The 26,474-nt window shown below is 43.6% G+C and overlaps 1 protein-coding gene across 1 annotated transcript in view; it reads left to right on the top strand.

The window, feature by feature from the left end:
* Positions 1–14,655: 14,655 nt before the first annotated feature.
* The window catches only part of HOOK1 (hook microtubule-tethering protein 1), a 51,270-nt gene continuing 39,451 nt past the window's right edge, over positions 14,656–26,474 (top strand). Inside the window, exons 1-2 of the mRNA XM_015419674.1 lie at positions 14,656–14,888; positions 22,768–22,853. Of these exons, the coding sequence (XP_015275160.1) occupies positions 14,838–14,888; positions 22,768–22,853 (137 nt within the window). The 5' untranslated portion in view covers positions 14,656–14,837. The remainder of the gene's footprint in view (positions 14,889–22,767; positions 22,854–26,474) is intronic.

Raw genomic sequence — 26,474 nt, 5'->3', positions numbered from 1 at the left:
AACAGAAAACAGTGGGAGCTTATGCTCCTTTTAAACATAACCGGGCTAATGTAGCCACGCCTATTTACAATTAACAACCAATGAGATTGCTTAGTTAAGGACCAATGGGAGTCTTTCCCTCCTAGGGAATGGTATCGTTCTGATTGGTCGCTGTTACGAAGCGACCAATAGGAAGTTCGCTCAGAGGAGCCCTGGCCTGGCTCGAAGCTTAACATGAGAGTCCTATGAGGTGATTCATGTAATCGTTTCAATACATTACAGACAGCCACCATAAAAATGGAGATCAAACGAAGTGAAAGCAGCATGCAGTCTGGATGCTCTATAAAATTTGACAATCAAACAAAGTGAAAGTGGCATGCAATGTAGATAGGAATTTCTGTTCCAGTGTGGGTTTGGTAAGACAGTGGAGCAAATGCTGTTAGGAGCAGCTGGTTCCCAAAGGAAGAAGAGGAGATGAACAGGTACTGGCTGCTGTTCTTAAACAGCTATCAGTGGTAGCAAGCAACAGCCTTTTCTGTAGCATGGGGGTAGGAATGAGAGGAGGGGGAGAGCAGCTGCTACTACTAAAGGTGGTCTAGTTCTTAATAATAGCTTGCCATTGTGCCAAGGTTTCCCCAAAACCTACAGTGAGTCGTGTGTCCATATGGTCCTTCTAGACTGTGTGAGATTGTTTCTCGATCTGCAAACTTCCAGATGCATATTACTTCCCTCTGCAACATGAGTTGATATTGGAAATGAACCCCCCCCCCAAACTCTTGCACTGCCAGATGTATTGAATAATAAATTATATTCTTCAGGCTTATTTAAGAATTAAAGCCTTTTGAAGCAAAAACCAACAACAATCATATCTGAACTTCAGAGTGGTCGATTGGTATAGTAAGGATATTAATTAATTAAGCCATTCATTGGATTGTGATTAATAATTTCAAAATAATTTCTAATAACAAGGAGGTAAGCTACACTGAGGAACCTAAAGGCACAAATGGAAAAGCCTGCAGATTTTTTTACGTCTCAAATTTCTTGCACAGCAAATTTTTGTTGGTAGCAACAAAATTAACAAAAATGTTAATGCTTCCATTAAAAAAATCTATAGCAAAAGCAAGAGAAAGAATTGATACAAGTGGAAACTGGACATTTCATGGTTCATTCTTAGTGACTGCTAGAGATGCCAATCAGCCCTTCCCCCTACAGAAATGTCAAGGTAGGTCAAGGTATTTATAGCCTCAGTTGGCACAGATTGACTATCACATGAATTTCATCACATGTATTTTTTTACTGGCCAAGAAAAACTGCACTATATCTTTTCCCTAGGTGACTCCAGTTCTTTTCCCTTCCACTACCTCTTGGTCAGTTTTTTTTTTTCATGGACAACATCCAGAACAAATTGCTGTCTTCCTCCTGCTGCACTGCACCTCTGTGTGACAAGTGAGGGTGATAAAGCTCAGCCCTGCTGTCTGCCAAGTCACGGGATACCTTGTGAGTCAGCAGTCAGCCTACATGCTGATCTCACATGTCTCATATCACAAGGCACTATCATTTCCATTTTATACACCCAATTTGATAAAATGCAACTAGAGATATGTAATATAATGACATTGTTACTTTGTATGATTTGGTAAAGCTTGAGAAATTGTTATTCACAAAAAGTCTTTTACAATTAATAGATGAATTGGTTCTAAACCATGGGAATGAACCAGTTGATAAGTAACCAAAGATAACAGTGGGTAAATTCTACACTAGATCACAGTATCAGTTTGTAGTTGCTAATCTTTAAATACTGTCAGTTTCCCATGAAGTCCCAGTAATGCCATTCATCAGTCAGGTAAAGAGGAGAGATAAAGAACAGATGAGAGGGCCACACTTTAAACTCGTGATACTTACTCAGTGGCTCAGGAGCAACATGTAGCTGTTTGACATGCCATCTGTGGCTGTTCTGGATACCATTACCCAATGTGGTACCTGCCCCATGTTTCAGAAGCATGAGCAAGGCCCTTGCCCAGTGGGGCTTGTAGTTGGCAGGTGGTTCCCCCTTTGAAACGGTCACTGGCCCATTACACACACACATATTACTGCAGAATTTCAGAGCAGTAAGCCTTTAATTTTGACTTTGGACTCTGTGCCTGCCTTACACACTATTCTTTACCTCCAGTGTATTTATTCTGCAGCTACAATTTAAAAACACACTTTTCTAAATCAGGGTTCAACGTAACTTGTGACTCGGAGGAGGTGGTGTCCAAAGTTTTTTTTTTAATTTATGCAATTGCCCTATCACAGCTGTGCAGTAGTGTCCAGCAAGCTCTTTCCATTTGAATCAGGTTTTGCGCATGCATTTTAGCATTAGTTCGTTGAATGAAAGGGAACAGAAAGTAACGCAGATGATGAAAAAGAAGAAGAGTTGGTTGTTATACCCCGCCATTCTCTACCTTAAGGAATCTCAGAGTGGCTCACAATTGCCTGGCCTCCCTTCCTCTCTCCACAATAGGTGCTTTGTGAGGTAGGTGGGGGTGAGACAGTTCTGAGAGAACTGTGACTGGCCCAAGGTCACCCAGCAGGCTTCAGGTGGTGGAGTGGGGAATCAAACCCAGTTCTCCAGATTAGAGTCTGCTGCTCTTACCCACTAGCCATGCTGGCTCTCAAAGGGGAAACCCCACTGTTGAAATTGACAAGCAGCTGCAAAGCCCTGTTTTCCATATTGCCGAGCACTAGGAGATTCTCTGCTGTGTTGTTGGCCACTGTGAAAAATGGTAAAGAGTCACACAGTCTCATAATATGGGAAAACATGTTGCATGTACAGAATGACAGTGGCATTGCAAGCTGTGATCATTGGCAACAAATGTGTGCGCATGCGTACCTGTGGAAAGTTGGCCGCAACTCCACCATACTTTGCACAGGTCTGCAATTTGTATGGGGGAGGAGTCCTGTGGCTGAAACTCTGGAGAGCTTTTTAGGCAGTGATGGAGGGGTGGCTGACCGGAAAAGAGGTGGCAGCAAGGGCTGAAGGGGGAGCTCTGGTGGAGTCTGCTCTGGCAGGGCTTTCTCGGCTCTTCTCCCACATCCTCGCCCTCCTGAGGGGGACTGGCATCATCTTCTTCCACTCCACCTCCTCCTTCCTCCAATTCCATCACCTCCTCCTCATCCTCCTCAGGCTGCTGCTGCTCCTTGGCCAGTGGCAGCTCCACTTCTTCTTGCCTCACATTCTCCTCCACCTCCTCTGCCTCAGCAGTGGCGGTGTCGGCGTCATCAGAATTCCTGGCTTCGCTTTCTGCTCTGCCACTGGCTGAGGACACCAAAGCGGTGGTGCCAGGGGCTGAAAAGAAAGGCAGTGGTGGCTACTCTCCGAAAGGTCCTCGGAACTCAACCAAGAAGAGCTCCAGGAAGTGGCAATAGCATCACTCCTCAGTGTTAGGGCTGCCCATGGCCATCACTTCACATTCCCGGCAGTGGCAGAACAAGAAAGAGGGAGCATGAAAAGTACTGGGTTTGCTGCATGGAGGACTCGGACAACGACATGCGTTTGCACACATTTATTGTACTTAACACTGGAACTGCAAAACCGCCCTGCAAGGCCGACTATATACACACCCACCCAGCACACCCACAGTCCCATTGGAGGGTTTGAATTTCCCGCCAAAGTTCCTATTGGTTCATCCTGGGGGAACTAGGATCCTAAGTTCCTATTTTCTGGAGGAGCTAAACTTTTGACTGTAGCCGCGGACCCCTGGTGGCAGTCCACGTACATAACAGCGCAAGAGTGCAAGCAAATGAACACCATCTCCCCTCAACGCCTGCCTGCCCACTTTCTCACCTCAGAGCCCTCACTCATCTTGTATCAATTTCATTGCATGCTGACAATCCCCCCCATTATTTTGTTTGCATGCAGCACTGAAATCTTTTTTTTTTTTTTAACTCTGGTGATGCTGCTGTTTGCCTCCAATCCCCCTTTCAAGTAAATACCAGCATGGAACTAAACCTCATGCAGCTCTTTTTAAACTTCCCTCCCCCGTTTTAATTTTTTTTGTTCAGCAATCTGAGACTAGTGATAGTCTCATGCTGTTTGTAAAAAAATTAACATTTTAAAATGAGGAGTAATGGAGCTTGTACACTGATGAATGGGGAGGATAGCAGAAGATGCAGAGTGGGAGGTACAACTTCAGTGTGGGTGGTGGAGTGGCCTTCGAGGGGCATGAAAAGGGTGTGTGTGGGGAATCCGAGGGAATCTGTATGCTTTTGAATTACCTTTGGCTTGGAAGTGAAGCAAGGAGGAAAACCGGCACAAAAGCATTCTTAGAAAACTCTGGGAAACACCGACTGGAAAGTAAACTGAGCACTGAAGGGAGGCAAATCAATGCAGAACAAAAAAGAAAATCTGATGGACGTACACGGTGAAAGTGAGGCAAAACAAGGAGGCTATGGGCCTCCTTGAGGTGCAGAACTTGAGCCATGGATGGAAATAAATGTGTCTCTTTGGCAACTGCAAATGTGGCTCTCCACAAATCAAAAAGTGAACACTACTGCCTTAAACAATTCTTTCTTGGAAGGCATTTATAAATTTAACATATATAACAATATGCATGTGCATTTCAGATGAATTCTTAGGATACGTTTCAAAGAGAAATTGCTAGGTAATACTTAAATCAGCCTTGAAGAATCAGGGTACAGTGGTGTCAATCTAAGACTAAGGAGACCAAAATTCAAACCCTTGTCCTGCCATGAAATTCAATGGGTTGCATGGGACCAGTCAATCTCTCTCAGTCCAATTTATTTCAGAGCCATGTATGCTGCCCTGTCTAGTTGTTAGAGACTCCTTTTCCCTCAGACTACTAATGACTCTCTCTTACTTCACAGTTGGGCCTTCCCCTCTCAGAGAGTAGTATGCAGCAACAATGGAACCTCTGTCACCAAAGACAACTCTCTTTATTAAAAGGGAGGGAGGAAGGAAGTAGGGTTGCCAGCTCCTGGCTGGGAAATACCTGGATAATTTGGGGGTGGAGCCTGAGGAGGGTAGGGTTTGGGGACTTCAATGCCATAGAATCAGCCTTCCAAAGCAGCCATTTTCTCCAGGTGAACTGATCTCTGTCACCTGGAAATCAATTGTAACAGCAGGAGATATCCATCTGCCACTGGGAGGTTGCCAACCCTAGGAGGGAGGGAGGGAGGGAGGGAGGGAGAAAGAAACACTCACAAAATAACTGTGGCAATGGAAAGTAACGTAGCAAAGTTTTCAGTAGTAAACGAACACCAGTAGCACACCTAACCCATTACGCTGTTATTTGACATGAGCTGCCCAACTTTTCTAAAAGGGTCAGTTAAACACTTTGTAATAAGTTTCACATAAACAAGCTTAACCCTTTGCAGCAGAATGTCTCTTCACAGGAATGTTTCATGAGAAGTCTGAGAACCGGTGTCGTAAAATGGGTCTGATTTGGATTGTGGAAGTCAAGCCCCTGCATAGCCATGAGGCTTACTGGGTGATCTTTGGCCAGTCAGTCCTTGTCTCTTAACCTAACTTCCCTTACAAGGCTCTAGTGTGGATGAAATGCAGTAACTCCACGTACATCACCCTGATCTCCTTGACATACACATGTAATAAATAAAAATAAAATGTACAGAAGAAAATATGTAATTATTTTAATAGCACACTGGATTTTGAACATTCTGGTGCGAACTGGAGAAATATATATTCTTGCATTAATTAGCAGCTAAATTTATAAGCTGTGTTCTATTAAATTTAAATGATGTATTTCTATGGTAGAATATTACTATTACTAATGCCAATATCTACCTCCAGCTTCTTAAGGCACTCCCCAAATTCAAAACAGAAGAGAGACCTGTTCTAGTAGGTCAATGTGTGTTTAAAATTAATTTTAAAAATCAAAATATACAAGACAACGAAGTAATAAACCCTCCACAAAACCTACTGAAATGGAGCAAAAATTATATCAATAATATTTAGTACTAAAAATGAAATTTAATAAAAATTTCACCTTATTCAAAATGTTCAAATAAAACCATTAAAAGCATCTAAATTTAGATGGGGGGGGAGAAAAAAAATGAAAGTATGACTTCTGTCCATCTTGCACTGCTTGATAGTGTACAAACAGTAATTATAAAGCTACCTGTGGTGACTTGGCTGTTTCTCTAGATATTACCATGTGGAGAGGTGAGAGGAGTTCAACAGCAGCAGTTCAGTTCATCTGCTCACCGAGCTCTCTGTCAGAATATTCTCATTTGCTGGTGGCTGAAAAAAGAGTGAACAGACTGTCCTACCCTTGGGGCCAAACAAACTGAAATCTTTTGGAACAGAACTGATGACAGTCTCTAAAGTAGGTCTATAATCTATTCTCATGATACACCAAGCTGCTTAGCACCTGTAAAGTAACTTGGGGGTAGGGTGGGAGAGAAGGTTATCAAATCAAAGAGAACTGAGAGATTTACATCCTCCTTTTGACTTCACTATTGTGTGGCAGACGGCAGAAAGACATTGCTAGATATTTCTAACTCCAAAATATCATTAAGACACTTCTAGTTTTTCCAACCATTTCAAAGTAAGCCATTTTTATTACATAACCTCAAAATCAGCTTCGTAGTTAAAGCATGTTATTTTTCAGTGTTCTACCATTGTAATGCCTAAAAATTCCGTTAATCATAAAATCAACCAGTTTGTTTCATCAGCCTAAATCGGGGCACAGAGAATCTTCTTGGAGTGGGATATAAAATGGCTACATTTCAGAGAAAATGTACACATCATCATGTTTTCCTCTCTAAATTATTGATTGAAATAAAGGCAAGTTATGAGTTTGCATCTTGTAAAGCGAGCCTTGTCTCTGAAAGGTCTTCCCAAATGGCGCCTTGCTTGCTTGCTGAGCCAAGGAAGGAGAAAGCAGGACATGCTACCACAGACTCCCTTATCTTTGTGAAGTTAGGATCCAATGTGTTCTGTGCCTCCCCCCCACACACAAAAATCAAAACTACCATTTCACTTCTGTAGAAAGGCTCTAATCTGCACTGTTGCTGTGTCACAGAAATTCAAGTGGTTGAAATACTGCCATTCAATAGCTGTATTACTTTCTCAATAAAAATCTGAGTAATTCTTCTGATTTCTTGTAGACATGGCATTTTAGGAAATAACGAGACAAATCCTACCCCCACATTGCCACAAATGCAACGATCCAAGCTCCTAACACCTGTCATAGAAGTACAAGCAGTGACTACATTACAACCAACCCATCTAATCAGCTGCAACCAGGTAGCATGCGTGGAAGCGAGGGACATTGCTTTACAGAGTGGGTGAACCATTTGTAACTCAGTACAACCAGCTACTCTTGATCCAGACTTACTGCTATCATCCTGGTAATTCTTCAGTATTCCCAATCAAGTAAAGCACACTAAAATCCACTATGACTGAAAATATAAGTAATCCTGTATTGGGAAATACATAATCTCATCTGTAAGAAAGAAATGCCATGAATATAATATAATACTTTTTCACACATATGTATGTGTGTTTTAAAAATGTTGTTCCTCCAGACTAAGCTGACCTTAAATACTTTGGCCACCAAATGAGAAGGGCGCACTCACTGGAGAAGACCTGATGCTGGGAAAGATTGAAGGTCAAAGAAGACGGGGACGGCAAAGGATGAGAATGTTAGACAGTGTCATCGATGCAATGAACATGAAGTTGAGCAAACTTCAGAGGACGGCGGAAGACCGGAAGGCCTGGCGGGATCTGGTCCATGGGGTCACGAAGAGTTGGACTCGACTGTGCGACTGAACAACAACAAAATTTGTGTGGAAATTATTATCACCTTATTTTGTGTCTTTCTCTGAACCAAAATCAGAGTTTTCCTGTCAGGCATCTGAATCAGTGTCAAGTGATGACATTCGCTAACTGTGTAAGATTCTCAACATGATCCTTTCCTTTAATCTGCCCCCCCTTAAGCTACTGATTAATATGGTTTATACTGGTATTTTTTTTAAAAATTATGGGAATATATGAAAGCCCATCAATGCATCTAATTCTCAACATGCCCCCATCTGGAGATACTTGAGTCTGCCCACTAAGGACACATTAACAGAAGGGAGGTTTTTTCTCTAAACTTGGGAGACCCCCACCTAGTTTGCAGAAAAATCTGAAATTTAAAGGGGGGGTAATTCTAACTCTCCCAAATAGAATAGTTGTTTGTTTTTGCACAGACAACGGTATCCTGGGAACTTCCTCCTCCACCAGCTGCTGAGGAGGCCTCACTTGAGGTGTGTGGACCAGCCGGTGAGTCCAGTCCAGTTCAGTTAGCCTTTATTGGCATAAAAATGCCTTAAAGCCCGGTGAGTCTCTGTTGCCCCGTGCAGGCATCGCTGGATCCAGGGAGGGTGGCAGGAAGGAAGTGGTCAGGTGATGGAGAGTGGAACAGCTTAGCAAAATCCTCTCATGGGTCTCTTGGTAGGGGAGAGGAAGGGGAGCGATGAGCTGCCTGACAAGTGGTTGGCCCAGGAAGGAAGGATGGGATCCCCCACACACACACGTCCCATGGGTCCTGACTTGTCTTTTCATAATACTGCAGTAGGTTCCATTCTTTGTTTTCTGCCTGACTGACCAGGTTCCATGGACACACAAACAGCATCTCTGCCACTCAAGACAACAAAATGGTCATAGAATGAAAGTTATGCTATTTTAATGCTTTTGCCAGTATGTCTGAATATGATTGTGTCCCTGAATAATCTAATGTTCCATTCTTTGTTTTCTGCCTGACTGACCAGGTTCCATGGACACACACACAGCATCTCTGCCACTCAAGACAACAAAATGGTCACAGAATGAAAGTTATGCTATTTTATGCTTTTGCCAGTATGTCAATATGATTGTGTCCCTGAATAATCTAATGTTAGTTCAACTGTTATTTCTTTGCCCTTGGAGGTTCAAGAGCTTAGAATAATACAGATCACAGCCATTCAACCTGTTACTCTAGATATAATCTGGAGAATAAGCAAGCAGTACATTGGAAAGCCAAAATGGTAACCTGGAATGCCACCCAAAATAAATAAGGAAAATATGAGTCTGTAGGAAACTCTAATTGCATGGATGTTTTTTTTTTTAAAGTTGGATGAAGACTGGCCTAACTGGTCTGTTCTTACTAGGGTTAAAAATTGGCCAGTTGCAGTTTTGAGAGTGATAAGAGTGCTGAATCACATACAGCAGCCTCTGAATCTATAACTATCAGCAAATGCCATCAAATTAGCATGATGCATCATATCGTATCTGTATATCTAATAGCCCTCTGCATGCGGATATTTAAATCTGCACATTGGGACCACATGGAGGGTAAACAGATTTTCCTGCACACTTGGGGCACTCCCCAGGAGTGCAGAAAAATCTGAAATGTTGAAAAAACTATACGGGGGATACTTAAATCCCCCCAAAAGTAAGAGATAATTCCCTGTGCATATGCAGAGAACACACTTACCACTGAGAACTGGCAGCTGGGCTCGCCGCTGTTGTCAGTGTCGTGGGGGCTGGGAGCCGTGCAGGGCTTGCTGCGATTGCTGGCCAGGGTGAGAGGAGTCTTGGCGGGTTGGGTGGCTGGGAGCCGTGCAGGGTTTGCTGCCATTGCTGCTGTCCTGGGGGAGGGGAGAAGCCTTGGCGGGTGAGTGGCCATGCCTGCTGGGCTCACCCTTAGCCACCGCCTCCTCCTCCTCCTCAATGCGGAGCTCCTCCTGCTTCTGCAGGCTGGGAGCCATGGGGAACACTCCCCCCTGCGAGTATCGCAGGTCCCACTTCTTGTAACTACAGATTCACTTAGACACATTCAAGTATCTAACAGTCAGGTCTATCAGTGGCTAAAACAGATGGTGACTGAAAAGAGACTACATTTACAGAGGCACCAAACGTCTGAATACTAGAGCTGGGAGGCAGCACTGGAAAAGGTCTTGGTCTCTATGTCCTCTTTAGCCACTGTGAAACAGGTTGCTGGACTAGATGGACCACTGGTCTGATCCAGCAGGGCTCTTCTTGTTATTTATATAGTTTCTTAAACATGTCTTTTCCGCTATTAGTTTCTAAAATAACGTTATTTTATTCTTGGTTTGCTGAAAATATTGTCATCCGACATATCCTATTGACCCAACTGAATTTCATTTTTCTGTTAACTCTAATAGGACTCTAGCTTTCCTCAGGTTCCTAAGACCTAACTGAAACCCTGACATTCACATCTTTCTTAGTACTATTGTGAGCACTTTGGTTGCTTAGTTTTAGCCACATATGACCTAGTTTTTTTACAGAAGCTGTGTAAACAACTCCCATTGAAATTAACTGAAGTTGTCAGGGGGAAAATACCCTGAAAATCATACTTAGGATGTCCTGAAACAGTCATCCCAAATGAGTGTGACTGAATGAAAGCAGCAGCTAAATAAGAGGGTCATTGGAATCCTTGTGGTGATGGAAGGAAAACTGATTGAGGGAAAACTGCCATCAGTAGCTGAGCTGTTGGGAAGCAAAGTGGCTAACAGAAGTGTGATTATAGCAGAAAGGTTTAAGCATTTTGTTGGGCGTTCAAAGTGGCAACCTGTGACCTCATCAGAAATGGACACTGGGATACAAAGAGGCCCAAAGAACTGGATCAAACAAGGGACAGTATGGACATAATCCTTGTGAATTTATGAGAGCTGATAAATGTTTTAGCTCTCCCTCAAATGTAAGCAGTATTTGACAACTTTGCTTTGTCTACAGAGTTGTGAGATTCCGGCCCCGGTCACACGGGCAGGAAACTGCGGGGGGGAAGCGTGGCTGTTTGCCCTGGGGCAAACTAACACGCAGTAAAGCGATCATACCTCCTGTGGAGGTTCTGTGGAGGTACCGTGGAGCTTCTGTGGTTACGGAGAGGCGTCGATCACAACACATGCCTGCGCGCAATGAAGAAGCGCGCGGCGCGGCGAACTAGTTTTCTTTTTTTGTGTTCACTACGAATGCGCATGCTCCATTGGGTGCATGTGCGCAACCACGGGGACTTGGGGGAAAAAAAACCTTTTTCACAAGGGGACATGGGCGGGCGCCGGATGCCACCGGAAACGCGATCAGACGCCCGCCCTTGCCCCGCAGTTTCCGGAAACTAGTACCCCCGAGGTACTAGTTTTTTGCTGCGCGGTTTCGGGAGGAAGCCTTGGTTGTGCCACAGAAGCGCTATGCTCCCCAGATGTGCTGGTGAGATCGCGCCCGGAAACTCCGCCTGTCTTCCGTATCTCTTGCGTGGCTAATGTTGCGTGTGACCGCAGCCTCCCATAATGTAACAATGTTTTTTTAAAAAATAGAATTTTTAATGAATATATATTTCATATTTCATAAAACTAGTTAATATCCTTATATATTATACTCTCTTTCGTGTTTTAAACAAAAAAATAAATTGAGATTACATTCCATCTACACAACTGACAAACCAAACCCAATCCAGTTTGTATCCTCTTCTTTTTCTTATTCCCTTATCCCACCCACATATGAAACCACCACACAACTCCAAGTCACATTCCAATCGTTAATACATCCTTTGAATCTTCAATGAATTATTACTCATTCTTCTAACTTCTGTTCACTTAGTCTTTATTGTTATTCTGTCTACTTCTGTTAAGCTGTGAAAGTTTTGCCATTTAAATTGACCACTCAGTGGTCTAGTGCAAGCCATCTATATTGAATTCCATGTTCTCTCAGTGTCTTTACTGTGTCTTGCAGCTTCCTTCTCACAATAAGTATCTCAGCTGGGACATCAGCAAACAAGAAAACAATCGTGTCTTCAAGGCACAGACCCTCTTTTTCCCTCACAAAATTAAGAGTTTGTTTTTGGTCTGTACCTCCATGAACTCAATTAAAATATCTGGTGTGGCATCTGCAGGAGCTCTTTTTAAGACGTTTAAATGGAAGGCAGAGGTGATGATTCTTTCAGAAATCTCGGTTTCCCCTGCTGAATGGAGTATCTGCTGCAGCCATTTATTTAAAGATGCCGTAAGATCTTCTGTTTTGGAGAAGTTCAGTGAGACTTCACGAAGTTTGGCCTTCCTTTCTCTTAATTTAATTTCTTGGAGTATGATTCTATTTTTGTCCCATGCCTCAAATTCCTTTACCTCTTTCATTTCATCTGCTGTTTTTTTGCACTCTGGTACACTGCTTCAGCTTTCTTCTCTGTCATCTTCAATGTTGTGGTGAGTTCATCAAGTTTCTTATTTATTGGCTCAATTGTTTGTTTAAGCTGGCCAAATTCTTTTTTCAGTTGTCCAATGTCCCCACTCAGAGTCTTTATTTCATTTTAAAGTTCATCTTTTATCTCTTTCAGAGCATGCAGAATCATAGTCTGGTAACTTGGGTCGGAATTGCTTCCTCCCATCATCATATCCTCCAGCAGAGACGTTTCTTGGTCTTCTGAGTCTTCAGAATCTGTATTGGCCTTCCTTGGGGGGATTTTTTGCTCCCTTCTTCCCCCTAGTCCTTCCCATACTTCTAAGTTGGTGGGCAGTTTTTAGAGCAATTTTGATATTCCTCAGTGGGAATAGCAACAGTGTGGAAGGGATGCAGCCAGCCGGAAGCTCAGCTGCCCCCCCCCCCCTATAACAATGTTGTAGTATTCCTGTCTAAAATAATGTTTCTGTTATATTCTGTAGCCTAGGGATATATACATGAATTTCTTTCAAGCAAGGGAAACCCAACTTATTTGTCACATGTTTAAACAGCTTTTCCCTCAAAGAGCTTCAAGGTGAATTGCAAGAAGTTACTGTGGTTGAAGTGGAAAGTACTGAGAAACAAGACTAGTGGCTATTAGCCACAAGGTATAGATAGGGACTCTGGGGCAAGTGATGCTCTGTCATCTTGGTGCTTGGGGGGGGTCAACAGTGGGAGGGCTTCTAATGTCCTGGCCCCACTGGTGGACCTCCTGATGGCACTGGTATTTTTGGCCACTGTGTGATACAGAGTGTTGGACTGGATGGGCCTTTGGTCTGATCCAACATTGGCATCTCTTATGTTCTTAAGACAGTGGTTAAGACAACACTTAGTTTTGTTGGTTTTACCAAAAGAACAATACACTGTCTATTATATAAATGTTGGATTTCTCTTTACTACTGCAGTTGTTTATCTTTTCTTTAGACCTTATGGACTCTTTTGCCCTTAGACTGCCTGACAGGCAACATTCAACGGAAAAAGTTTTTTCCTGGAATGAGAGGCAGTGACAGGGAAAGCCTTTCCTCCTTGAATAAACTGGCCATTCAGCCCCTGCATGCATTCAGCCCCTGCATGCAAAAAGAGAGAGAGAGAGAATATGTCCACTGGCCATTCAGCCCCTGCATGCATTCAGCCCCTGCATGCAAAAAGAGAGAGAGAGAGAATATGTCCCTAGTTCTATAAATCCCATCAACCCTCTTTCCTCTGCTTCCTCTCATTTCCCTCTGTGCAAAGTATCCATTGTGTATGCCTTGTGGCAGTCTTGTCTTTTACTCTTTGAAGCTCCATAAACATTATATAACACACCTAGTTAATTGATTTTGACATACCACTAAGAATCACTGGGGAGCTGCATTTCTACACTTTGTAATTAATTTTGAACATTTGGATTCCTACTTAAGCACGGGGGAGGCAAAATACAGAGACAAAAATAGATTTGGTTGGATAAGTAAAGTTTAATATTTTAAAAGTGCCCTGATGTGAATAGCCCAGGGTAGCACTTCATCATATCTGGGAAGCTAAGCAGGGTCAGCCCTGGTTAATACTTGGATGGGAGATCACCAGTGAATACCAGGGTTACTATGCAGAAGCAGGCAGTGATAAAAACGACCTCTGAATGTCTCTTGCCCTGAAAACCCTAACAGGTCACAGAAGTCAGCTGTGACTTGACAGCAAAAAAAGAAAAGTATTATTTCAAACGTTCCTGACGAAGACTTCTCTCTGGCAAAGCTCATGCTTTACACATAGAAAGCCTGATCTTCAGTTGCAGGCTCTCGGGTAGGCTGGGGATTATGCCCGCCTGTGCCTTGAGGAGCTTCTGTCTCCGAACCAGAGCAGACAGCCCGGAGCAGACACATCCTGACTGCGTAGATTTGGAACTTGGAAGGCGATTGCTGAAAGCTCCCAGTCCTGCGTTACCATTTGCCCCCATCAAGGATCTGCCGCTGAGGCTGCATGATTTTCAGTGCCGTCCTACGTCGAATTATACTCTCCTGAGCCTATCGACTTGCAAAAGATGTAATTTAGGATGGCGCCGTTGGTGTAGAGAAGAGGAAAATCCTCAGAAGAATGCCCGTAACGAGTAACACCAACCACTTCAGGGTGAAAGGCACAAGGGCGGGGAAGAGGGAGGCGTTGCGGGGACCGACACCCTCCGCGCCAGTGACTGATGCCTTACGTAGTAGCTGTCAGCGGCCTGCACGGACGTGGCATTTCCCCTTCGCAAGTGGGTCAGAGGAATCCACTTTGACCGAAGCGCTCCCTGACGCTTCCTTAGGATGGCGCCATACCTTTTGGTATCGCCTCCATCCCTCTCCACAGCCCCTCAAATCCTCCCCGGCCGCCTTTTTGATTGGCTCGAGTGCCTTGTTACGCAATCTGACAGCCAACACCGCCCTCATTTCTCTAGATTGTGATTGGTTAGCTCCCACGTCAAGCAAAAAATTCTCCCCGCCCCCACTGGATGGATGGCTACATGAGTGTCTCTATGTGACACCGAAGGTGGGTGATACGTAACCTGGCATTGTTCTGGGCGTAAGTGAGGTTGGTGCAGCGCACGCTCCGCAAAAGGCGCGCGGCGGCGGCGGCGGCGCTGCTTGCTGCTGAGAGAAAAATCGCCGTCGCTGCTGCTGCTGCCGCCGCCACCATGGGAGCCAAAGCGACTAACCAACTCCTGTGCGACAGCCTCATCCTCTGGGTAAGGGACGGAGGCCGGGCTGGGCAGGGTGGGAGACAGGGACAACGCACGCCCCCTCCCTTCAGGCGGCCTAATTGGGGCAGGGGGCTGCCCCATGACAGTGCCACCTGTCGCGATCCCGCCCATCGCCCTTAGATCGCCACTCTTCCGCGTGGCAGCCCGCTTAGTCACTCACCTTTCCGGCTACCTCGTGGCGCCCAGCCAGCCGCCCTAAGGCACAGATCCAAGCAGAGCTAAAGCAACAGGATTGTGCATGTCTTCTGGGAAGCAAGCCCAGCTTTGTTGCATGGAATTTATCCTTACAACACCAGTGGCTCTTCAAGAATGAGCAAAATTTATTCGCCACCCTAAGCTTTCCTAAATATAAACTGACTTTTAAAAAAAAGTCTTTAAGGTGCCACTGGTTTTCAGTTTAATTTTGCTGCAACATATTGGCCTCGTCACAAGTTGCCACGGGAGAGGCACGGATGGTGGGCAGATTATCCAGGCAAGATCACACCCCAACATCTGGGAAGTGGAGTGCACCCTGGCTTACCACCGACAATGCACGTTAAAAAACTAGTACCTCCAAGGTACTAGTAAACGTTTGCCACGGGCTGCCTCCAGACACCCGTGGTGTGATCGCACCGGCGCGCGGCATTCCCCTCCGGTCCCTCATTTACCCGCTGGCGCTGAGAGAAGAACCTGTGGTGTGCCGCTGGTGCGTCTGATCGCGTAATCGCGGATCAAAGTGCGCCAGGCCAATTAGCCACGCCTCCCCCCCCCCCCGCAATATCCGGCCGGTGTGGCCGGGGCCACTACTCCTCTGGAATCATTCACAGGTTGTGTCTGCTTTTATCTGGGAATAAATTACACGGAACAAAGTGGGATTTAAATGTGCAGAAAGTAGGACTCACTGAATATTTAACAGAGGTGCATGTTGCAGGCTTCCAGGTTCCACCCTCCTCCCCCTCTTTTAGATTTAGTGTAACAATTAGGTGGTTATCCACTGCTTTGCATAGCATTGGTTCAAAGTTACAAAATTGACGTGCGTAGGGTGATGCTGGGAATGATTGAATGATGCTGGGAAAGATTGAAGGTCAAAGAAGACGGGGACGGCAAAGGATGTGATGGTTAGACAGTATCATAGATGCAACGAACATGAAGTTGAACAAACTTCAGAGGACGGCGGAAGACCGGAAGGTCTGGCGTGATCTGGTCTATGGGGTCGTGAAGAGTCGGACTCGACTGTACGACTGAACAACAACAACAAAGGGTGCAGCATCCCGTAGGTTGCCTTACACATGGCTTCAGATGTTTTGCCATTAGTATGCCTCCACCCACAGCATTTATTTATTTAAGAAGCAATTTCTATCACCTGTCTATGCTTTTTTTATGCTTATGGGTTCTGTCATCGTCCACATATTTCCTCTTTCAGAAATATGCACTTTTGTTTCCCTGTTCCACATATCATTACCTCAGGCAGTATTTTCAGTTCAGTATAAGGAAATCTAACATGCAGCCTGCTTGTATTTATTTACATGCAACTCCCAATAAATTCAGTGGGTTTACTCCCAAATAAATATGCTCATGATGGCAGCTAGGTTTTATAATCCTATGCTTGACTGTTGATATAGACATCCAGTAAATGCTGCGTAGCACAGCCTTAGTCGCTTTACCAGTCACTTTGTTATAAGATTTGACTGCAATGATGCATGTTGCTAACAAGTTTGCTTTCAAGACAACTTCCATTCTTTTCTACTATATAACAAGAAAGGTGTGGTCAATCAATGAATCAAGTTTAGTTGTCCTAAATCAGACGTCATTAACAAAAGTACTATATGGCAAATATATGAGAGCAGACCAACAACTGGATAATCAAAGTTAGATAATACCAAGCGGAGGACCTACAAGGAGGGAATCTAATTTTTCCCTCCCCCACAATTTCTTCTTTCTCTTCCCTGAAAGCCCCCTTAGCCTCTCCCCTTTTCCTGCTGCCTTCTCTCCTTCCTATCCACTAGCCAACCTACTTCTATCTATCTACCCGTTTATAGTTTTCCCTCCTTTCCTGTCCTTTGCAACCTCTCCCCAGGAAAACTTAAGCTGAGTTGCACAGTTCTGACCATGGACTGGGTCCAGTTGTATGGTTGGGAACCCAGAAGAACTTGTAGGGAGCTCCTCACTTTCACCTGTATCCCTTTCCCCACACAATTTCCCCTCTCCCTCCAACTTGCAACCCTCATATCCTCGCCTTTCCTTGCTTCCTTCTCTTTCACACTTGCCAGCCTGCCTCATATCTGCACCCATCTTCAGCTATATTATTAATTTACTTCATTTATACCCTATGATTCTCCACAATGGGGATCCAAAGCCACTTACATCATTCTCCTTTCCTCCAGCCTTGTGAGATAATTTAGGCTGAGAATCAATGTTCCCCTTAAGCTCTGAAGTCTTTATAGCAAAAATTATACTTCATGAGGTACTAGCATTAAATCTGTGAGTGAGCCTGCATTTGACTATCATGTAAACCTAAGCATACGTCACAAGGTTGTTGCGAATATAAGACAGAGGATGAGAAAACAATGGACAGCACTCTGTGCAACTTGGAGGAATGGGCAGGATTAAAATGTACTAAATATCCAATTTAAAGATGTGTGGGAATCCAGTTCCAATCTGATTTTGCAGACATATGTGCAGAGGTGTTAAAAAATGTATATGCACATGCACAACCTATTTGTCCACGACAACAAACTCAGATATAGCATTGGGCTAACAACTGTAATGTGTGGAGGTGTCCTAACTGCAGACAGCCCGTGGTTAGTGTCACGCTAGAATCTGGGAGAGTCCCATCCCCTCCCTCCAGAGCCCACTGGTGGTGGCAGAGGCAAGTGAGTGCATGATAGAGCGCAACAAGGAGACTCCTCCCTCTGTCCTGCCTCGCTTGCAGCTGGGCTGAGTCCATTCCCTTTTTCCTCTGTCCCTCCCCACCCACCAGCTCTTGCTTGGCTTGGCTTGCCATAAGGCTGGGAAGGAAAGAGGCAAGCTCACTGCCTTTGCCTGTTCCATGCCCAGCTCGCCCACTACCTGCTGTTGTGCACTAAGGGGCCAAATCTGTGAGCCAAGGGGCCAAAACTTGTGGGCGAATGCACAGCAGCTCAGCTTAGGGGGAATGCTAAGAATGTGTAACTGGTCCAACACCACCCAGTGATCTTCCACGGAAGAGTAGTGATTCAAGCTTGCTGTCCCAGATCCTAGTCTGAAACTAACCATTACACCTGGTTTTTGTGGGGTGGTTGCTGGGCCAAGGTGAATCATGCAAATCAGGTGGTAACAAGTTGCACAGTGATTGCTGCCTGGTCTGGCCCTGATGAATCCTCCTCATCGTGGAAAGGGTGACCAGAGAAAAACCCACGGTCATAAATGCTCAGAGGAAAAAAGCCCACACACAAAAAAAGCCCACAAGGAAAAATACAATGTAAAGCGCGATAGATAACCATTCATCTCCATTTATGAGAATGAACAGGTATTACCTATATTCACATGCAACAATTTGTGTTGCGATACTATCAATTATAATCAAATAATAATTTTGCTATGTTATTAGTAAATTACTTCATTACTATACAAAAGTGGCCTGTATGAAGAGGGCTTTAATGCTCTTGAGTATAAAGGCTTGGAAGGAAAAATGCAGGAGATGGGACCATTTTATTATCAACAAACTTTATTAAGAAGGAAAAACTATAACAACAGGAATTAAAATCTATATAGAATTTTTTTTAAATAAAATTAAATACTTTAAATGTATTAATTTACCATTTGTCAACTTTGTAATATTGGTGTGAAGTAATTTCTAAAGTAAAGACAGAAAGATGTTAAATCATGTATATAGACTGGCTTGTATACACAGCTTTTGAACAACTATATGGCTTAAAATTCTTCAAATAATTAATATTATTTACTTATTTTGTTATTAAAAATTAAAACCGTAACATAACAAAACAATTTTTATTCCAGAACCGGAAGTTCAATGGGACTTTCTCCCAGGAAACCATATTTAGGATCAGTGTTCCTTTTAAGATGAGTTAGTGTGAACTAACGCACAGTTTTTTAGCCTCTGGCTCACACATTTTTGTTTTGGCTCAGGAAGGATGGCTTCAGAGCAAATTAATTTATGCAGTAGCCAAATCGCTTGCTCACAACTTTAATGCCACTAGCTCTCAAAGTATGATTTTTGCTCACAAGCCACCACAGCTTAGAGGGAGCATTGTTTAGGATCACAGTTTATGTGTTTAATCTAAAGAAAGTTATAATTGGAAACAAATCCCTTGTCACCAGGGACCTCTAAGCTGAGTTAGTGTGAGCTAGCTCACAGTTTTTTAGCCTCTGGCTCACACATTTTTGGTGTAGTGGTTAGGAGTGTGGACTCTAATCTGGGAGAACTGGGTTTGACTCCCCGCTCCTCCACATGCTGCTGCTGGTGTGTCCTTGGGTCAGTCACAAGTTCTTTCAGAGCTGTTCTCTCAAGGGCAGTTCTCGAGGAGCTCTCTCAGCCCCACCCACCTCACAGGGTGTTTGTTGTGGGGAGGGGAAGGGAAAGGGATTGTAAACTGCTCTGAGACTCCTTTGGGTAGTGAAGGGCGGTGTATAAATCCAATCTCCTCCTCCTCCTCCTCCTCCTCTTTCTTCTTCTTTCTTCTTTCTTCTTTCTTCTTCTTCTTCTTTTCTTAGCTCAGGAAGGATGGCTCCAGAGCAAAATAATTTATGCAGTAGCCAAATCGCTCACTCACAACTTTAATGCCAGTAGCTCACAAGACTCCACAGCTTAGAGGGAGCACTGCTTGTCACTTCTTCAGTTTGATAGTCAGTCATTACCATTTGAGTTGAGTGAGATATCTATGAAATACTGAAAGAAAAGTGAGACAGCTTTTGTTTGCTCAGTTGAGTATTATCACTTATTATTATGGAATCAAGAGACTTTGAAAAGCGAACTAATGTGTTATTAATAAACTGTCCCACATATTAAAATTTGCCATACTGGTTAACCAACTAAATCTAAAAAAAATTAATCTCCCAATTTAAAGATAGTAAAGCTTGTGGCATTCATTTTTGTGTTTCATTGTTGTTTCTTGATTTGAATAGACTGTTTCACAATGATATTTTTTATTGTTCTCCCAAGTGCTAGTTTATAAACATTGAACACTATTTTCAGCCATATGCTGTTGCAGTCTGTGGTGTCAATTCTCCTTGGTAATTTAATCTTTATCAGGAAAGGAATGAAGTGCTTATTGAGAAGATTCTTAATATGGACTTAGAAACTCTTAGGGCTGGGTGCTTAGCATAAAGAGTTCAAATGTGTCTAAAACACTGTCATATTAATTGACACCAACACTGTAAACAGGGGGTGCCAGTACTTATGAATGTGTAGTTTTAACCAAAGAAGATGGCCAACAGAATTCCAATTCAGAACACTTCTAGTGATTTCAGGAAAGCTAGAAGAAGCTGAATGCTAAAAAAAAAAAGTGATATAAGGGGTGGATAGAAGATTTGTTGTTGGAAAATATATAAATATTTCAATAAATAAATTAACTTAAAGATGGATTATGATACTCTGGTAGTGCACCTAATGGTGGCTGTTTGCTGGGATTGATGCAAGAAATAACGGACTGCATGGATCTTAAACTGAACCAACACAACCTTTCCTGTATCTTTATGCAAGAGTCTGTGTTCAGGATCGCACAAATTAGTGAGACCTTCTCTTTTAAGAGATCATGAATATGCACCCTTGTTTTATACTTTTGAAGCAAACTGGTGGACTATGCAGATTCTGGTTTTTGGGTGTGTGGGGGTTTAAAGCACACTCAAGATACCAGTCAATCCAGTGTCTATGCATTGTGGGTACTAACGACAGCCAAGTTAGCACATTTTGTAGACTGGTCCTAAAACGTAATATGTAGTCTGTTTGGATGCCTTGTTGAATCACAAAGGTATATTCTAATGCTGTAGATTCTACCTACTTAGCTTATGTCTAAAATACTGTCTTGGCTCCACCCCAGAACTCATTGTTTGATAGTTGTAACATAATACATTAGTACATGTTTCCTTTGACAACTGTCATATTCTTATCTCTGTTACTGATTAATTCTGATTTTTGTGCTGGTATATGTGTTAGACAATTTACATTTCTGCATCTGCCTGAAAACTTTGAGGAAATATTTAAATTAACTTTAATACTTAGAAAAGCTGGAACTTCTTGCCTGTGAGGGTTCTTGCTTATAGTGCTGTTGTTTAAGTGTTATTTTTCCATTAAAAAAAGCTTTGGTATTTATTTTAGAAAATCATTGTACAATGAAAATCAGTGCATTACCTTTTGAACTACTGTTGAGCTGACTGAAGTGTGATGGACAGGTGGATAATTATCGTCCTGAATTGTTCATGATATACATGGCTTGTAGAATATAGCCTCCTCTACAAATGCCCAAATAAAATTGCTTCCTATTTCTACCTGTCATATCCCTTTGATACCAAAGCCCATAGTTGACTGCTTATTGGGAAAGCAATGAAATGAGGCCACCCACATGCAAGGCAGGGGTTTCTACATACTCTACACTCGAAGGATACGTTTGTAAAAAATTTTAAAAAGCCATCCAAAATGATCTGATGGAGACTGGACATGCTTATTGCTTTTGGAATGGTGCAGTTGAGAATCAGTTGAGAGGAGATAGAGAGAGAGAGGAGAGAGAGAGAGAGACTGAAGCTCAAACTATGTGTGACGTTTGAAAATTGCCCTGGATGATCCTCTGGCAAATCCAATTTCTTATGGGAATTTTTTGGGGTGCCTTCTCCTCCGTTTTATCCTTGCGACAGTCCTGTAAAATAGCATAGGTGTTAGGTGAGTACCATCATAAGCAGAGTTGTCCTCTTCTAAGTCCATTAACTTTAAGGGAGTTGGAAGGATGTAACTCTGCTTATAATAGCATTGAGTGCACTTAACCTCTGTGCAGCTTGATCTTTTGGGTATGTCTTCAAGAAAGTTTCCATTGGATGCAAAATGTCTTGTAAAGAACAAGATTGGAGTCCGGTTTTATTTATTTATATTAGAATTTTGATCCTGTTTGATCCTCAAAAGTATCTTTCGGGGGATATAATAATATGAAAGAAAGTATAACATTTAATATAGCCTATAAAAAAGCAGGCTCACATTGATGTGGAGCAACAGACAAAACTTGATCAGTTTTCTACAAATCTATACTCTTGGTTTCTCAAGTGTAATGAGGTCAACTGTTCTTTGCTATTTCATGTTCTCTCCTTTGTCCTCTTTGTAAATTGCAGTGTGTATTGTGATGATTGGGATTCCTTTTTACCCCAATTGCATTGAAAAGGAAATTGATGTGAGTAGATATGGTGAAATTGACAAAACTGTATTTTCTCCCTGGTATATTTGCTTCTATTCTATTCTTTTAGTGCCGAAAGGGAAATGCTTAAAAAAGACTAGTTTTCTTGGCAGCTTGGTGGCATGCTCAGTGAAATGCCCCAGGTTTTAGAAATTCTGTAGCATAATTTTTGTAGGTACAATTTTTGTTTTTCAAGAATTAAAATTATGAATTTGCAGCAACCAGAAGCACATTGTTTCCTCTGCTTTTTAGGCCTGCTAAAGCCTACATGAGAAATAGCCTTATTTTTGGTGTACAGGTTTGACATCAAAAGTCTGGAAATTGAGCTGGGTATCCTATATATTCTTTCCTGAGCTAAATGGTGTTTTGTTAAAGCCAAATAACTAGTAAGGGCAATACTTGCACTGTATAAATGTATGCAGTTTGTTTACTTCTTTTTAAGCCTATGTGTAATGCTAACATTAATAATTTGTTTGTCCACAGAGGTATTTATTCTTGCTTCTCTCTAGTTGCAGACATTTAATACTGCTGAATCCTGCAAAGATGTTCAAGACTTAACTAATGGTGTTGCTATGGCACAGGTACTTCATGAAATGTAAGTTAATATACATTAAATTACTCTTATTTCTTACAAATATTTCATTTAGAATTACTACAAGAATCAGGAATTATAAAGTGGTGCATTCATGAAAAATTCAGATACTTAATACATGATTATAAAAAGATACAGTCTTCTTTTGAAATGGTCATCATCATCTACTAGGAATAAGGCCTGTTGTGGAAATAAATACAACGAGCTCTAGAAAGAGGCTCTGGGAGAGTACCCTGGCCTTGGGCACTCAGCGTCAATTTGCTGTGGCAACCTCAGCATGGTATAATGACACAGAGTCCACCATTTTCTCCAGAGGAACTGATCTCTGTTACCTGAAGAGCAGCTGTAATTCTGAGTGATCTCCAGCCCCCACCTGGAGATTGGCAACAATGGTTCCCCATGAGGGAATGGTTGGTTTGGAGGGTGGAGTTTATGGTATTGTACCTGCCTGAGGTCTCACCCCTCCACAAACCCCACCGTCTCCAGGCTCCACCCCTCAAATCTTCAGGAATTTCCCAACCTGGAGTTGGCAACCCTCCCTCCATCCCAGCCAACCATCAATCTACCTTTATCCGCCCTTCTGACTTCAGCTTTTCATCTCCTCCCCCCTCCCTCCTGGAAAGCAGTTGTAATTCTTAGTGATCTCCAGCCCCCACCTGGAGATTGGCAACAATGGTTCCCCATGAGGGAATGGTTGGTTTGGAGGGTGGAGTCTATGGCATTGTACCTATCTGAGGTCCTACTCCTCCTCAAACCTTACCCTCTCCTGGCTCCACCCCTCCAGTCTCCAGGAATTTCCCAACCTGGTATCTCCTTCCCAGCCAAACCTGCCATCATCTGCCCCTCACTTTTCAGCTTTCCACCCCCCACACACACCTGCAGCCTCTACTGTGCTCTGAAGCCCTCACTGCTACATCACATTGGCTGTCATGGGGGGGCATCTCAGCAGAGTATAAGGACAGAGTCCACCATTTTCTCCAGGGGAACTGATCTCTGCCATCTGGAGAGCAGTTGTAATTCTGAGTGATCTCCATCCCTCACCTGGTGATTGGTAACAATGGTTCCCTAGAAGGAAAACTGCAGGTTTTCTCTGCAGCTTACATCATTCTCTTCTTCCCCTTTTGACTTGCACAGCAACCCTGTGAGGTAGGTTAGGCTGAAAGTCTGTGACTGGTCCAAAATCACCCATTCAGCTTCCACAACAAGAACCTGGGTCTAGCAGACCCTGCTCTGAAGTGTGTTCAGCTGAGGCCTCTCCCCTCCCCAAACCCTGGCTTCTGTAGACTCTACCATAAAGTCTCCAGGAATTTCCCTGCCTGAAGCTGGCAGCCCTAGTAAGAACAATGAGTTTTCTTCCAAAGGCCAAAATAGGCATAGAAAGGGTCTCCTCCCCGCTGCCTTTTACTGACAGATCCAAGCTTGGTTGTCTACCAACAGGCACTGAGGGGAAAGTAGGGTTGCCAGCTCTGAGTAGGGAAATACCTGGAGATTTGGGGAGCGGATCCTGTGGAGAGCAGTGTTTGGGGAGGGGAAGGACTCAGCAGGGTATAATGTCATAGGGAAACTGATCTCTGCCTGGCAGACCCTGCTCCGAAACACTGACTGCTACGTCTAGGGTTGCCAACCTCCAGGTGGAGCCTGAAGATCACTGGGTATCACAACTGAACTCCAGACAACAGATCTCTCTCTCCCCCTGGAGAAAATAACTACTTTGGAGCGTGGGCTCTATGGCAGCTGTTTACTTGGTGGGTTTTTTCCCTGTTCTGGAAAGTGTTGCCTCAGCAAACTTGACTTGGAGGCTAAAGACAGTGGGTTTTGTCCCCTGAGGGACTCAATCGTCGTCTGGCAAGGAGAGCGAAGACAGTAGCTGTGTTCACCAGAGTGCAGCAACTGTCTTCTGAGGGAAGTTTTGGTGGGCGCCGCCTCTGTGGGTGGGACTCAGGCAATGCAGCCAGTGGATAGGAACAGCTTCTGAGTGACACATCATGGAGCCAACTGATTTAGGGGCGTGTGGAATGTTCAGAAAGTCCTACCCCACTACTCTATATAAGGAGAGATATATTCAGAAGTCAAAATACTTTGTGCATAGGAGGAGCTTGTGCAGTGGGTTGCAATAGCTATCACTGTGAGTACTGATGATGATGGAGTGGGGTTGGTGCAGATGGCTGCCAAGTGGAGAGCAACACCTGGCACTAGCCAAGTGACATCACTTATACCCTGGGCCTCTCCCTATGATCTTAGTTCCCAGACAGGAATGTATGGGAAAAGACAGACCTTCATATACCCTGGTCCCAAGTCATTTAGCGCTTTAAAGGTCAAAAACAATGTCTTGAATTGGGTTTGGGAGTGGATTGGAAGCCAGGGTAATTGCTGTAGGATTGAGGTGACGTGATCATGGTAACTGGCCTCAACAAGCAGTATAGCCACAACATTCTGCACTAGGGGCAGCCTCGAAACACTCTTCAAGGGTAGCCCCAAACGGAGCACATTGCAGCAGTCCAATCTAGATGTAACTAAGGCATAGCTCACTATGGGTAGATCAGACTGAGCCAGGAATGAGTGCAGCTGGTGCACCAGCCAAAGCTGAGTGAAAGCACTGTGCACCACAGCAGCCCCCTGATATTCCAAGGAGACTGCTGTGTCCAGCTGTACTCCTAAATTGCAAACCTGGCTTTTCAAGCGGAGTGTAACCGTAATCAAGTCAGGGGAAATCTCAAGTCCCTAGTCTGCCCTTCTACTAACCAAGAGTACCTCTGTCTTGTCAGGATTAATTTTCAACTGTTTCACCCTCATCCAGCCCATTACTGACTTCAAACACATTTAGAACATCAACATCTTCTTTAGAATTAGGTGGAAAAGTTTGATGTGTGTGTGTTTCTTTAAGAGAACTGTTGTTATTGGAGGTGTATATAAGTTAGATGTAGGAAGTAGGAGTGAATGCAGCTGTACGAATGTGTTTTAATTGCTATTTGGCTGAGACCTTAATAAACGGATTTTGGAATTTGACTTGGTGGCATTATTGAAGAGACATAACAAAAAGAAAGGTATAGCAGTATATCATCTGCATATATATATCTCCCTTATAATAAAGCAGTAGTGGGGACCAACGTTCTAAAATGCCCGCCTTTAGTGTTTGGCCGGAAGAACTGCCACTCAGAAGACACTGGCTGGGTTGACTGGCTGCTTTGTGCAGTCCCGCCCAGCGTTTCAAGGTCTTTTGCATATGGAAGCTGATTGGACTTCACTCCATTCCACACCTCAAACTCCCCCCCCGCAAGGCAGTTGGAATTTTCAGTTGCATATGGGAACTACTGTATTCTGAGGTAACATATGTCCTCACTCACAACACATCACTTCCCCTTTAAAAGAAACAAACCCAATAACACAATCACGCCACTCCCCCCCCCCCCCAAGGCAGTTGGAATTTTCAGTTGCATATGGGAACTACTGTATTCTGCGGTAACAACAGTCCTCACTCACAACACATCACTTCCCCTTTAAAAGAAACAAACCCAATAACACAATCATGCCACACCACAAAGAAGACAGATCACACCACAAGTAGAATACCTCAAGGCAAAAAATGATAGGAAAAGATGCCAGCAGTCACCCCATTACTGCCAC

This window comes from Gekko japonicus, unplaced genomic scaffold, assembly GCF_001447785.1.
Source record: "Gekko japonicus isolate JY-2015 unplaced genomic scaffold, Gekko_japonicus_V1.1 scaffold1347, whole genome shotgun sequence".
NCBI classification, from domain to species: domain Eukaryota; kingdom Metazoa; phylum Chordata; class Lepidosauria; order Squamata; family Gekkonidae; genus Gekko; species Gekko japonicus.
This window is presented reverse-complemented; position numbering and strand designations above follow the sequence as displayed.